At 48.8% G+C, this 15,460-nt stretch overlaps 1 protein-coding gene and 1 pseudogene across 11 annotated transcripts in view; one reads left to right on the top strand and one right to left on the bottom strand.

The window, feature by feature from the left end:
- ZMYND8 (zinc finger MYND-type containing 8) overlaps positions 1–8,138 on the top strand; it is a 132,112-nt gene extending 123,974 nt beyond the window's left edge. For 10 of the 11 annotated variants that reach the window (XM_038749920.1, XM_038749924.1, XM_038749921.1 and 7 more), the window contains 2 exons: positions 1,578–1,667; positions 6,585–8,138. In XM_038749920.1, the coding sequence (XP_038605848.1) occupies positions 1,578–1,667; positions 6,585–6,686 (192 nt within the window). In that variant the 3' untranslated portion in view covers positions 6,687–8,138. The remainder of the gene's footprint in view (positions 1–1,577; positions 1,668–6,584) is intronic. The other variant, XM_038749916.1, reaches the window with a different exon arrangement.
- LOC119931808 lies at positions 7,036–14,818 on the bottom strand (annotated as a pseudogene).
- Between the last annotated feature and the right edge of the window lie 642 nt (positions 14,819–15,460).

Below are 15,460 nucleotides of genomic sequence, written 5' to 3'. Positions count from 1 at the left end.
GCTGACCTGCTAATTATCTGGGGGTTCAATCCAGCCTTCCGGTTCTGCAAGGATCTCTCACTTCCTCTCTCCCCTATTTTTTTTTTTAATGGTGCTTGTTTAAGCGCTCACTCTGTGACAAGCACTGTTCTAAGTGCTGGGGTAGGTACAGGTTAGTCAGGCCAAACACAGTACCCCCTGTTCCACATGGGCCTCACAGCCGAAGTAGGAGGGAGAACAGGGATTGAATCCCCATTTGGCAGTTGAGGAAACGGAGGCACAGAAAAGTTAAGTAAATTGCCCAAGGCCACACATCAGGCAAGTGGCAAAACTGGGATTAGAACCCAATTCCTCTGGTTCTCAGGGATGTTGGGCAGGTCACCGGACTTCTCAGTTTCCTCATCTGTAAAATGGGGATTAAGACTGTGAGCCCCCTGTGGGACAGAGACTGTGTCCAACTTGATTACCTTGTATCTCCCCCAGTGTTTAGAACAGTGCTTGGTAAAAAGTAAGCGCTTAACAAGTACCCTAATTATTATAATTGCTATTGCCCTACACAATAGGCAAAAGTGTTTTAGTGGAGGCTGGTAGAAAATAATAATGTTGGCATTTGTTAAGCGCTTACTATGTGCAAAGCACTGTTCTAAGCGCTGGGGGGATACAAAGTGATCAGATTGTCCCACGTGGGGCTCACAGTCTTAATCCCCATTTTACAGATGAGGTAACTGAGGCTCAGAGAAGTTAAGTGGCTTGCCCAAGGTCACACAGCAGACGTGTCGGAGCGGGATTCGAACCCATGACCTCTGACTCCAAAGCCTGGGCTCTTTCCACTAATGGAGGCTATCCCTCAGGCCCTGAGAGAAGGAAAGGCAGAAGTAGCAGTCTTGTCCTGTCTCCGCCCCGTCTGACACATATATTTCCGTGCCAGCCTAAATTAAGATAAATCCCCTTCTTTCTAATGGTGGTATCTGTTAAGCGCTTACTATGTGCCAAGCACTGTTCTAAGCACTGGAGGGGATGCAAGGTGATCAGGTTGTCCCACGTGGGGCTCACAGTCTTAATCCCCGTTTTACAGATGAGGGAACTGAGGCACAGAGAAGTTAAGTGGCTTGCCCAAGGTCACACAGCTGACAAGTGGCGGAACCCATGACCTCTGACTCTCAAGCCCGTGCTCTTTCCACTGAGCCACGCCTTCTTTCCCAACAGTGGGCTTAGATTTTATCCGGAGACATCATTTAGGACCGGACCTTACAGGCGATGGTCTCTTAATGACGAGGAGTTGCTCCTCACTGTAATCCTGCCGTTGCGGACTGTTTTTATGGACGTTGATGTACTGAATTGCTTTCTCATTGTTCCCTTATGTTGTCTAGCCTGAAACATCATGCTGTGTGTGTTGCCCATGTTCATGGTTTGATTTTTTTTTAAATAACAAAGTAACCCGTGAATTCATTAAGTGTCCAAATCTTTAACCCAGCCGAAGCATTCCCACCGATTATTTTCCCACCCTCCTAATATGAATTAATCCGAACAGTAGCGAGCTAGGTTAATACCGCCCAGAGCCCTAACCGAAACTGAGATTGCCTGTGCTGTGTCTACAGATAGCAACAGGTGTGACAAGCAGCCAGCCTATAAAACTGGTTCAAGTCCCGCAGACTACCACCTTTATTCCAACCACTCAACCCACAATTGTAAGTACCACGTCATCATTTAAAGTTGCCATAGAATTGTTCCCGGCATTCGAATAGCTCAGTTTTTTTTGGTTTTGTTTTTTGTTTTTTCCTCCTCTTCCTCTGGGTGCGTCTCCTGTTTTGGGGCTCTGAATTAGGACATGAATTCACTGGTGTCAGGTTTTGGTTTGCCATGCAAAATCACTTTCTTTGGCCGTGCAACATTTCATTCCAGCTGCGCCTCTCACGATCACCGCCGACGGTTTCGAGAAAATGGGCGCCGCCGCCCCGGGGGGCTGGGGGTGCCCGTCTCCTCAGGGTGAAGGATCAGGTGTTTTAAAGCCAAAATTGATCTCCGCGCTCACCCCCGGTGGTCCGGTAGGGACGAACTCCCCTCTCCCCACACTGTGCTAAGGAGATTGTGTAATAATAATTTTGATATTTGTTAAGTGCTTACAGTGTGTCAGGTACTGAACTAATCGCTGGGGTGGATACGGGCAAATCAGGTTGGACCCAATCCCTGTCCCAGTCTCATCCCCACCTTACAGATGAGGGAACTGAGGCATAGAGAAGGGAAGTGACTTGCTCAAGGTCACACAGCAGACAAGTGGGATTAGAACCCACGACCTTCTGACTCCCGGGCCTTTGCTCTATCCACTAGGCTAAACTGCTTCCCAAATGTCAGTATCCCAAGGCGGTCCTGAAATACAGACTGTGAACAGGGACCATCCTCCACCAATCAATCAATCAGCGGTACTTATTAAGCTCTTACTGTGGGCAGAGCACTGTACTAAGCGCTTGGGAGAGTAGACTGTAACAGAGTTGGTAATAACAGTAATATCAATCAATCAATCAATCGTATTTATTGAGCGCTTCCTGTGTGCAGAGCACTGTACTAAGCGCTTGGGAAGTACAAGCTGGCAACATATAGAGACCGCCCCTACCCAACAGTGGGCTCACAGTCTAGAAGGGGGAATAGTAATCATCATCATCATCATCAATCGTATTTATTGAGCGCTTACTGTGTGCAGAGCACTGTACTAAGCGCTTGGGAAGTACAAATTGGCAACATATAGAGCCAGTCCCTACCCAACAGTGGGCTCACAGTCTAAAAGGGGGAGACAGAGAACAAAACCAAACATAGTAACAAAATAAAATAAAAACCGCTGCAGAGGTTAGCGACCAAATAGATGGCAGAGAGCAGCTGGCAGGGACGAGGCACAGCCGGCCACAGATAAGCCAAATCGCTCAACAAGAAATATCCCTTCACGCCAAAGGACGACTGTATGGCTTTTCAGACAAAAATGGATAACAGTAATTGCATTACTTCCTCACTATGTAGCAACACTACTATTTATTACGCACTCACTCTGTGTGAGGAGCACCGCTGTGTGACCTTGGGCAAGTCGCTTAACTTCTCTGTGCCTCAGTTCCCTCATCTGGAAAGTGGGGATTAAGACTGTGAGCCTCACGTGGGACAACCTGATCACCTTGTAAACTCCCCAGCGCTTAGAACAGTGCTTTGCACATAGTAAGTGCTTAATAAATGCCATTATTATTATTATTATTATCAGTGCTTGGCACATAGTAAATGCTTAATAAATACCATCATTATTATTACTAAGTGCTAGGAGACTACAGGTGGGAATTCGTTCATTCAGTTGTATTTATTAAGTACTTACTGTGTGCAGGACACTGTACTAAGCGCCAGGGAAAATACAATGCAACAGTAGTGACATTCCCTACCCAGCTAGACACTTACCTTGTTCATTCATTCAGTCGTATTTATTGAGCGCTTACTGTGTGCAGAACACTGTACTAAGCGCTTCCTTCTCTGAGGGGCTCACAATCTATGAATATAGGTGGGGGAGGGCTGGTGATGAACACATCAGGATCGGTGAAACAGTAAAACATTAAACAGCAAAAGGGACCAAACGAATACAGGACCAAGCGCTTAGTACAGTGCTCTGCACGCAGTAAGCGCTCAATAAATACGATTGATGAATACGCAGTATACAAAATAAAAGCAAAGGCATTGGGGAACTGTGGCTAGAGGAGCAGAATTTCTCCTCGTGATTCAGAGTCCACGGTGGTGGCTACGCAGTGACTAGCTTTCCCGAGTTCCCGCTGCAGGTGCTGTTCTCATTCGCTGTAGGGTGGCGGAAAGCAAGATAATAATAATAAAGGCGGTATTTGTTAAGCGCTATGTTAAGGACTGTTCTGAGCGCTGGGGTAGATATGAGGTAATCAGGTTGTCCCACGTGGGGCTCGCAGTCTTCATTCCCATTTGACAGAAAAGAGAACTGAGGCCCAGAGAAGTGAAGTGACTTGCCCGAGGTCACACAGCAGACAAGTGGCGTGAAGCAGCACGAGCACTGCTTGAGAAGCAGTGTGGGTCAGTGGAAAGAGCCCGGGCTTTGGAGTCAGAGGTCATGGGTTCGAATCCCGGCTCCGCCAAATGTCTGCTGTGTGACCTTGGGCAAGTCACTTAACTTCTCTGAGCCTCAGTTACCTCATCTGGAAAATGGGGATTATGACTGTGAGCCCCACGTGGGACAACCTGATCACCTTGTATTCCCCCCCCCCCCAGCGCTTAGAACAGTGCTTTGCACATAGTAAGCGCTTAACAAATGCCATTAAAAAAAAAAAAGTGGCAGAGCCAGGATTAGAACCCATGTCCTTCTGACTCCCATGCCTGGGCTGGGGGTCTCTTCGGTGGTGCATAGGGGAGGCGGTGCCGGCTCAGGAAGGCGGGAAGGGACGGTGAGTGGGGCCGAGAGCGTGTTAGGTGATTGAGAGAAGCAGCGTGGCTCAGTGGAAAGAGCCCGGGCTTTGGCGTCAGAGGTCGTGGGTTCAAATCCCGGCTCCTCCACTTGTCAGCTGTGTGACTTTGGGCAAGTCACTTAACTTCTCTGGGCCTCCATTTCCTCATCTGTCAAATGGGGATGAAGACTGTGAGCCCCCCGTGGGACAACCTGATCACCTTGTAACCTCCCCAGCGCTTAGAACAGGGCTTTGCACCTAGTAAGCGCTTAACAAATGCCAACATCATTGAGTGGCAAATGGCGGATGTCGCGTTTGGCTCTGAAGGTGAGGAGGGGCGGAGCAGGCCGGAGCAGCAGCTTTTATACCCAGCCCGGTTGCGTACAGAACAGGCTGCAGAGGCAGGCAGAGAATTTCCTCAGCCACCGTCCGGGGGCCGAGGACCCGCAGTTTGCATTTTGCTCAGCTGCTGTGGAAAAGCTAGGAAGCAGCATGGTGGAATGGATACAGCCCGGGCCTGGGAGTTAGAAGGTCGTGGGTTCTAATCCCGCCTCTGCCACCTGTCGGCTGTGAACTTGGGCAAGTCACTTCACTTCTCTATGCCTCAGGTTCCTTATCTGTTAAAAGGGGGTAGAGACTGGGAGCCCCACGTGGGACAGGGACTGTGTCCAACCCAATTTGTTTGTATCCACCCCAGTGCTTAGTATAGTGCCTGGCACACAGTAAGCACTTAACAAATACCAGAAATAATTCTTCTTCTTCTTCTTCTTTCTTCTTCTTTCTTCTTCTTTCTTCTTCTTCTTCTCCTTCTCCTTCTCCTTCTCCTTCTCCTTCTCCTTCTCCTTCTTCTCCTTCTCCTCCTCCTCCTTCCTCCTCCTCCTCCTCCTTCCTCCTCCTCCTCCTCCTCCTCCTTCTTCTTCCTTCTTCCTTCTTCTTCTTCTTCTTCTTTTCTTCTTCTTTTTTCTTCTTCTTTCTTCCTCTTCTTTCTTCTTTCTTCTTCTTCCTTCTTCTTTCTTCTTCTTTCTTCTTCTTCTTTCTTCTTCCTTCTTCTTCTTTTTCTTCTTCTTCCTTCTTCCTTCTTCTTCTTCATAGCCACACACTGCACCAACCACTGGGGTAGAAGATACTAGATACTTGGGTTAGATTCAGTCCCTGTCCCACATGGGGCTCACAGTTTAATAATAACCCTGGTATTTGTTAAGTGCTTACTGAGTGCCAGGCACTAAGTTGAAGTAGGAGGGGGAACAGGTGTTGAATTTCTATTTTACAGATGGGGAAACTAAGGCCCAGAGAAGTTCAGTGACTTGCCCGAGGTCCCACAGCAGGCAGGTGTCAGAGCAGGGATTAGAACCCAGGTCTTCTGACTCCCAGGTTCCTGGTCTTTCAAATAGGCCACACTGATAATTCTAAGACAGGGGTTCCATTCCTTTCCTCATTTCAGGATTGGGGGTCGCCAATGCTATATTTGGAAAATCTGAACTTTATTCTAGGGGCCTTTAACTGCCGTGCTGGGGTTCTGCCTCCAGAAACAGGTTTCAAAATCCCTTCCATCTCACTCCATAATAATAATAAAGGCGGTACTTGTTAAGTGCTTACTTTGTGCCAAGCACTGTACAAAGCACCAGGGTGGATACAAGCAAATGAGGTTGGACATGGTCCCCATCCCACGTGGGGCGCACAGTCTCGATCCCCATTTTACAGAGGAGCTCACTGAGACCTAGAGAAGTGAAGTGACTTGCCCAAGGTCACCAAGCGGACAAGTGGCGGAGCTGGGATTAGAACCCATGACCTTCTGACTCCCGGGCGCGTGCTAAATCTGCTACGCCATGCCGCTTCTCGGCACGTACACCACGCCGCGTGGCGTGGGTCGGCCGGAGTACGTTCTTCCATCGCGGCTTGGGCTCCGCACACCGCGGCTCCCGACGGTCCGCTCGAAGACGAGCAGGTGGCCCCGGTGGTTGCCGTGGTGGGGTGGGGAGGGGGAATGAAGAGTCTTGCAAAGCAGGGACGCGATGCGGAGAGCAGCGACGTAGACCCTTTCGGGAAAGACGGGGAACTGAAGGGAATTTCCGCAGGCCGTCTCTCCTCTCTCCCGGCCGAACCGGTTCTAGTCGTGTGTGTACGGCGAACTAGCGGCCTCCGAAGTGACCCGTTGTGCTTGCTTTCCCTCCACAGACAATCCCCGTAGTGGTAAGTCCCACGGCGGGGACGGTGGCGATGAGAACAGGAGTCCAGTACGTTCAGACGACGATGCCCATGCAAGTCCGAAGAGTCTGACCTCCTAAGAGGAGCGAAAAAAAAAACAAAAACACCCCGCATATTCCAGACCGCGAGGAAACGTCGGAAACCTGTCCGAGGGAAATGGGAGAAGGCGGCTCACCCTGCTTTGGAAAAACTTCAGAAGTCCAGACTCGAGCTTTGTACGGGAGTACAAAGCATAAACTACACTACATTAATGTAAAGCATTAGCGTTGACTTTAAAAGGCTGCGGACTTTTGAAACCCACGTGGCTCCTATGCTTCTGTTGTAAATAATGTACAATTTGTGGATGTCATTAAACTTAGAGTACCACCTCCTTTTTATATTTGTATTGACTTTAACTTATAAGAGAGGGTTTTGAAGCTGGTCACGGGAGTGTTGGGACATCTCCGTCTCCAAACTGGTGTTTAAAGCTGATCTGGTGTGGAAGTTGGCAGTTGCACGTAGAAATCAGCAGTGCTTGGTAATCAAGAGGAAAGCCTGAACGCTTAATTTGCAGTTGCGTACGTCCCGCGCGGGGACGAAAGCGATTCCTGCACAAAGACGTGTCAGCGGGCAAGCCGTGGTGACAACCTGTGCTGCTGATGTTCCATTTTTAAATAACTATTTTATTACGTTATTATGTAATGTTTGCTCTGTGGGCCTGGAGAACACACAATGAAGAGATTTTATTTTGCGTGGTTTACGCGGTGACCAGATTCCGAAAAGAAAAAAAAAAACAAACCTATGATTTTTGTTTACAGAAAATGAGGTTAAAAAAGCCATTCAGTTTATTGGCAAAAGAGTAGAAAAATGTTAGTAACAAGTGGTGGCGAAAAAAAATCAATGTTGGGCAGTAGAATCAGAAATCATGAACCTGGAAATCTTTTCTTCTTCTAGTTTACTTTTTAAAAAATCCTCTTAAAAGACTTCGAGATGCTTTTAGAGTGGAACGACAACTTGAACCTAAGAGGAGGAAATGGACAAAGGACCTTTAATGCTGGGATATAGCATGTATTATTTATATGATGGGATTTTATGTTTTTATGTAAGCATGACACAGTACAGTATGAGAGAAAGCAACCACCAAAATGCTGTTACACACTACTTAAACTGTAGTACCATTTTGTATGTTGTGTAAAACGAAAGCATTGAACAAAGCAAAGGTGATGTATGTATATGAGAAAAATAATTGTATATCATTCCAGTACATTTTGTTGTACATTTTAGTCTTGTTTAATTTTTCCCATTGTTTATAAAGGAAGCGAACTGTACAGTCTCCAGCTAGTACATCCCCCCTCCCCCTGACATTAGAGGAAAAAAAAAATATTAGAAGGAAAAAAAAGAGAAAGCAAACATTTGTGAATCGCAGTTGTTGAAAATAGCCTAGCTGGCCTTATTTGTGAAGCATAATTGCTTTTAGCATATGGAAGTATTTTTTCACATTTTCTTTGTATAAAATTTGTATTAAACTTAAATATCTTTTTTGATGATTGTGTTTCTTTGTGACTGACGCAGGTGACACAGTATGTGCCACACAATGTGACACACGGTATTGTGACACACCATATGTTTTTGGGTTGCCCCAATTTTTCAGGAATCTTCACATTTTTTATTAAACTGTTTTGGAAAAATGGCTCGTGTTCCTGGGTTTCCAGTTTTCATTCCATCTGGATCCTGTCTGCCCCATCTCTCCTCCGGAGGGTTCCGTGATGTCTGCCTTTGGTCAGGGGACGGGGATCTGCCCGGGATTAAAAAAAAAAAAATCCACCAGGCTAAAATCCCTGAGTCCTTTTCAGAAAACGTGTGAAAGGTGGTTCACTCCATCTGCTTAAGAAAAAGGAGAAACTGTTCCTCTCCCTCCCCGTGACTACCCAAGACCTGAGTAGTAATGAATCATGTTGGTTACTAGTTTGGGTCGCTTTTTGGGCCTCTATTTCTTCAGAGATATTTATTCCAGCACAGTATTTAATCCGACTCTGTTGTGTTGCCCTCTCCCGAGTGCTTAGTACAATGTTCTGCACACGGTAATCAATCAATCGTATTTATTGAGCGCTTACTGTGTGCAGAGCACTGTGCTAAGCTCTTGGGAAGTACAAGTTGGCAACATATAGAGACAGTCCCTACCCAACAGTCTAGAAGACACAGCCAACTAGCTGGTTGGAGTTTCTGCTCTTCCTCCCTAGCCTCCCTTTCCCTCAACAAATACTATAATAATAATTATTATTATTATTACAGACGGTGAGCCCCAAGTGGGTTGGAGATTACTCATGGGTTCAAGTCCCAGCTCCACCACTTAGCTGTGTGACTTTGGCCAAGTCACTTAACTTCTCTGTGCCTCAGTTCCCTCATCTGTAAAATGGGGATGAGGACTGTGAGGCCTCCATGGGGCAACCTGATCACCTTGTAACCTCCCCAGCGCTTAGAACAGTGCTTTGCACATAGTAAGCGCTTAATAAATGCCATCATTATTATTATTACTATTAATAATAATATCTGTTAAGCGCTTAGTATGTGCAAGGCACTGTACTAAGCACTGGGGTGGATACAAGCAAATCGGGTTGGGCCCAATCCCTGTCCCGCAAGGGTCTCCCAATCGCAATCCCCTTTTTTACAGATGAGGGAACTGAGGCCCACAGAAGCAAAGTGACTTTCCCAAGGTCACACAACAGACATACTGTATTGTCCTCGCCCAAGCATTCAGTACCGTGCTCCACACACAGTGAGCACTCAATAAATACGACCGATGGATTGAAGGGGCAGCAAGCTCAGAGGGACCGGTGCAGGGGACACAAGTTTTAGCCACTGCTGCGCTAGAGGGTGGGCTCTGCTCTGAGGAGTATTTCCGTGGGACTGGAGGTTGGGAAAGGGGGTCGGTGAAGGGCATCCAGGTGAGGCAGAGGGGTTGGGGAAGCCGGGGAAGGAGGCTTTGAGGGGGAGGTGTGAATCAAGAGGCACTCTAGGGTGAAAGCTTGAGACGGTAGGTATCCAGTTTCCAAAAAAGCTGGAAATCCCTTTGCGGTGGAGGACAGGAAGTGAGTTGTGAACAGAGTCCTTTCTCAGTGCAAAGAGAGAAAAAATAAGTAAGCGTGGGAGTGGAGGGTTTGAAACGATTGATCGGAGGAAAGTCAATTGGTTGTGATCCTAGGGACCAGCCTGAAATAATAACAATGATAATAATTGTGGATCCTTTCCTGCCTTAACCCTCTCCTCTGCCAGACAAAACTATTTCTCCCCCCTTATTGACACCGATGCCCACCACCCCCGCCTGCTCTTCCGTACATTCAACTCCCTTCTCAGGCCCCCGGTTCCTCCCCCTCCTCCTTCCCTCACCCCCAACGATCTGGCCTCCTACTTCATTAACAAAATTAAATCCATCAGGTCCGACCTCCCCAAAGTCACTCCCCCGACTTCTCCAACCCCCCGGCTCTCAACACTGCCTGCTACTCTCCCATCCTTCCCAGCAGTATCCTCAGAGGAGCTCTCCTCCCTCCTCTCAAGTGCTACTCCGGCCACCTGTGCTTCTGACCCCATTCCCTCTCATCTCATGAAATCTCTTGCTCCGTCCCTTCTCCCCTCCTTGACTTCCATCTTCAACCGCTCACTCTCCACTGGTTCCTTCCCCTCTGCCTTCAAACATGCCCATGTCTCTCCCATCCTAAAAAACCCTCTCTTGACCCCACCTCACCTTCTAGTTATCGCCCCATATCCCTCCTTTCCAAACTCTTTGAACGAGTTGTCTACACGCGCTGCCTAGAATTCCTCAACAACAACTCTCTCCTCGACCCCCTCCAGTCTGGCTTCCGTCCCCTACATTCCATGGAAACTGCCCTCTCAAAGGTCACCAATGATCTCCTGCTTGCCAAATCCAACGGCTCATACTCTGTCTTAATCCTTCTCGACCTCTCAGCTGCCTTCGACACTGTGGACCACCCCCTTCTCCTCAACATGCTATCTGACCTTGGTTTCACAGACTCCATCCTCTCCTGGTTCTCCTCTTATCTCTCCGGTCGTTCATTCTCAGTCTCTTTTGCAGGCTCCTCCTCCCCCTCCCATCCCCTTACTGTGGGGGTTCCCCAAGGTTCAGTGCTTGGTCCCCTTCTGTTCTCGATCTACACGCACTCCCTTGGTGACCTCATTCGCTCCCACGACTTCAACTATCATCTCTACTCTGATGACACCCAGATCTACATCTCTGCCCCTGCTCTCTCCCCCTCTCTCCAGGCTCGCATCTCCTCCTGCCTTCAGGACATCTCCACCTGGATGTCTGCCCGCCACCTCAAACTCAACATGTCCAAGACTGAACTCCTTGTCTTCCCTCCCAAACCCTGCCCTCTCCCTGACTTTCCCATCTCTGTTGATGGCACTACCATCCTTCCCGTCTCACAAGCCCGCAACCTTGGTGTCATCCTTGACTCCGCTCTCTCATTCACCCCTCACATCCAAGCCGTCACCAAAACCTGCCGGTCTCAGCTCTGCAACATTGCCAAGATCCGCCCTTTCCTCTCCATCCAAACCGCTACCCTGCTTGTTCAAGCTCTCATCCTATCCTGTCTGGACTACTACATCAGCCTCCTCTCTGATCTCCCATCATCATCATCATCAATCATATTTATTGAGCGCTTACTGTGTGCAGAGCACTGTACTAAGCGCTTGGGAAGTACAAGTTGGCAACACATAGAGACAGTCCCTACCCAACAGTGGGCTCACAGTCCCATCCTCGTGTCTCTCCCCGCTTCAATCCATACTTCACGCTGCTGCCCAGATTGTCTTTGTCCAGAAACGCTCTGGGCCTGTTACTCCCCTCCTCAAAAATCTCCAGTGGCTACCAATCAATCTGCGCATCAGGCAGAAACTCCTCACCCTGGTCTTCAAGGCTGTCCATCCATCCCCTTGCCCCCTCCTACCTCACCTCCCTTCTGTCCTTCTCCAGCCCAGCCCGCACCCTCCGCTCCTCTGCCGCTCATCTCCTCACCGTGCCTCATTCTCGCCTGTCCCGCCGTCGACCCCCGGCCCACGTCATCCCCCTGGCCTGGAATGCCCTCCCTCTGCCCATCCGCCAAGCTAGCTCTCTTCCTCCCTTCAAGGCCCTACTGAGAGCTCACCTCCTCCAGGAGGCCTTCCCAGACTGAGCCCCTTCCTTCCTCTCCCCCTCATCCCCCTCGCCATCCCCCTCATCTTACCTCCTTCCCTTCCCCACAGCACCTGTATATATGTATATATGTTTGTACAGATTTATTACTCTATTTTACTTGTACATATCTATTCTATTTATTTTATTTTATTAGTATATTTGGTTTTGTTCTCTGTCTCCCGCTGTTAGACTGTGAGCCCACTGTCTGGTAGGGACTGTCTCTATATGTTGCCAACTTGTGCTTCCCAAGCGCTTAGTACAGTGCTCTGCACACAGTAAGCGCTTAATAAATACGATTGATTGATGATTGATTGCTTCTGTACCTGATAAGCACTCAATAAGTGCCATGGATTGATTAGAGACACGGGGTTTGCTGGGCGACCTCGTCGGATTCCCGGTCAAAGTTGGGTCCTGGTGCCACCTCGTGGCTCCATTGGGAAATGAAGTGCACCAATCTGGAGGGAGAGTGTGTTTTATTATTGGGAAATAATAATAATAATAATAATAATAATAATAATAATAATAATAATAATATAATAAAATAGCAACCATATTTGTTATCTACTTACTATGTGCCAAGCACTGTTCTAAGCACTGGGACAGATACAAGGTTATCATGTTGTCCCGTCTGGGGCTCACAGTCTTCACCCCCATTTTACAGATGAGGGAACTGAGGCCCAGAAAAGTGACTTGCCCAAAGTCACACAGCTAAGTTCATTCATTCATTCAATCGTATTTATTGAGCGCTTACTGTGTGCAGAGCACTGTACTAAGCGCTTGGGAAGTACAAGTCGGCAACATATAGAGACGGTCCCTACCCAACAGCGGGCTCACTGGCGGAGGCGGGATTAGAACCCACAACCTCTGACTCCCAAGCCTGTGCTCTTTCCTCTAAGCCACAGTGCTTCTCTACTGCTACCACCTGACCTCTCTCCTTAATGCCTTCCCCGTCCCATCCAAGCTTGGCCTGAGGGGAAAGAAAACAGACCTAGGAATCAGAGGACCTGAGTTCTAATCATCATCATCATCATCATCAATCGTATTTATTGAGCGCTTACTATGTGCAGAGCACTGTACTAAGTGCTAGGGAAGTACAAATTGGCAACATATAGAGACAGTCCCTACCCAACAGTGGGCTCACAGTCTCAGCTCCGCCACTCAATCAATCGTATTTACTGAGCGCTTACTGTGTGCAGAGCACTGTATGAAGCGCTTGGGAAGTACAAGTTGGCAACACATAGAGACAGTCCCTACCTAACAGTGGGCTCACAGTCTGCTGTATGAACTCGGGCAAGTCACTTAACTTCTCTGGGCCTCAGTGACCTCATCCACAAAATGGGGACTCAATCAATCCACGGTAATTATCGTGAACTTGCTGTATGCAGAGCACTGTGCTAATCACTTGGGGGAGAACAATATGTGTTTTCCTTCTTACTTAGAATGTGAGCCCCAGAGAAACGGCATGGCTTAGTGGATAAAGCAAGACCTGGATTCTAATTCCACCTCCCCCATTTGCTGCTGTGTGACCTTGGGCAAGTCACTTTGCTTCTCTGGGCTTCAGTGACCTCATCTGTAAAATGGGGATTAAGGCTGTGAGCCCACAGTTGGACTTTGTCCAATCCGATTAGTTTGTATCTACCCCAGCGCTCACACCAGTACCTGCCGCATAGTAAGCGCTTAACAAATGCCATTTTTTAAAAAAAGTGGGACCTAATCTTGTATTCAATTTTATTTATTGAGCGCTTACTGTGTGTAGAGCACTGTACTAAGGGCTTGGGAGCGTACAACAATAAATCTATCCCAGAGCTCAGTACAGTGTTTGCCGTGTAGTAAGTGCTTAACGAATTCCACAGTTATTATTATTATTTTTCTGCCACCTCTCCAGCTCTGGCAGCCTTTCATGTTTGGACTGGGCCTGGGGAGCGTTATTTTATAACGCTATCACTTAGGAATCGGCGCCCTTGGGAAAGCTCCAACCCTCAGCATTCAGCTCTCCGGGAGAATCCGGCCTGAAGCCAGCCAGAGCTCCGGCCTCCCTCCCGGCCCTTCCACCGGCCGGCTCCAGGGACCGGCATGCGCGGTGACACGCTAAACCTCCCGCTGACCCTTGTGACGCTCTTCTCCAGGCAGCCCGACTCCTGCCATCCGGAGAGGACGGAGTCGTGAAAAAGAAAACCCACTTTCTATGTGTCGAGTTAACGACTTTCTTCCAAGGAAAATATCCCACGGGCAGGAAAAAAAGAACCCCGGTTCTCTGGCTTCTCGAGGCTGTCTCAGCGGGGCTTGGAAGCTGTTCAAGTCCAACGTCAAGTCCCCAGGCCCTCCCTCGCTTTGAAGCTGGTTTCGCGCCTCCTGATTTGGGCGTCTTTTAGACGGTCTTTGAGACTGTGAGCCCACTGTTGGGTAGGGACTGTCTCTATGTGTTGCCAACTTGTCCTTCCCAAGCGCTTAGTACAGTGCTCTGCACACAGTAAGCGCTCAATCAATACGATTGATGATGAGGAGGAGGAAACAGTCTCCCGTCGGGCACCCTCAGACCCTTCCCGCAATCCCACCTCAGGCTCGCCCGCTTTCCCGGCTCCCCACTCACCTCCGCCGGCTTCCCCGGTCATCGACGGTGTTGGGGTCTGGCTCATCTCGACGTCGCCTCGGATGGGGCGTCCGGCTGAGGAACCGGGTGGACAACCGGCCTTTGGCTCTCCGCTCCTGGAAGATCCCCGCGACTCCAAGAGCCAAGCCGGCCTCTCCGGCCCTCTTCCCAGGGTACAGAGACTCTTGGGATTCTGGGATCTCCTTCCCAGACTAAGCAGCAGGGAAGATGAGATCCAGCGGGGTCACCCAAATGGGCTGAAGGTGCAGGCGTCTCTCCCTCCTGGAAGTCCATCTGAGCCATCTGCAGGGCCGACCCTGGGCAGGTCCAGCACCCATGGCGGAGGGGGGGGTCAGGTGGACCAAACTACAGTGGCACTGATGTCTGCGGGCCGCTCCTCACAGTCTCCAACAATAATTCCGTCCTTCTGCACAAATGTCCTTCCATCCCGGCGTCCGACACGCTCCTTCCCCCCACTCTCCCTCCCAACACCCCCCTTTTCCACATGAAGGAGATGAGATTTATTTTATTTTGTTAGTATGTTTGGTTTTGTTCTCTTTCTCCCCCTTTTAGACTGGGAGCCCAGTGTCGGGTAGAGACTGTCTCTATATGTTGCCAATTTGTACTTCCCAAGCGCTTAGTACAGTGCTCTGCACATAGTAAGCGCTCAATAAATGCGATTGATGATGATGATGATGAGACCCAAGAAGGGCCTAATACTATAATAATTGCTGTTCTGCAGCGTGGCTCAGTGGAAAGAGCCCGGGCTTGGGGGTCAGAAGTCATGGGTTCTAATCCCGGCTTCACCACTTGTCAGCTGTGTGACTTCGGGCAAGTCACTTCACTTCTCTGGGCCTCAGTCACCTCATCTGGAAAATGGGGATGAAGACTGTGAGCCCCCCCGTGGGACACCCTGATCACCTTGTATCCCCCCCAGCTCTTAGAACAGTGCTTGGCACATACTAAGCGTTTAACAAATACCATTATTATTATTATTATTATTATTATTATTTGTTAAGTACTTACTATATGCAAGGCACTGTACTAACCACTGGGGTGGATACGAACAAATTGGGTTGGACACAGTCC

This window comes from Tachyglossus aculeatus, chromosome 8 (assembly GCF_015852505.1).
Source record: "Tachyglossus aculeatus isolate mTacAcu1 chromosome 8, mTacAcu1.pri, whole genome shotgun sequence".
NCBI lineage: Eukaryota > Metazoa > Chordata > Mammalia > Monotremata > Tachyglossidae > Tachyglossus > Tachyglossus aculeatus.
This window is presented reverse-complemented; position numbering and strand designations above follow the sequence as displayed.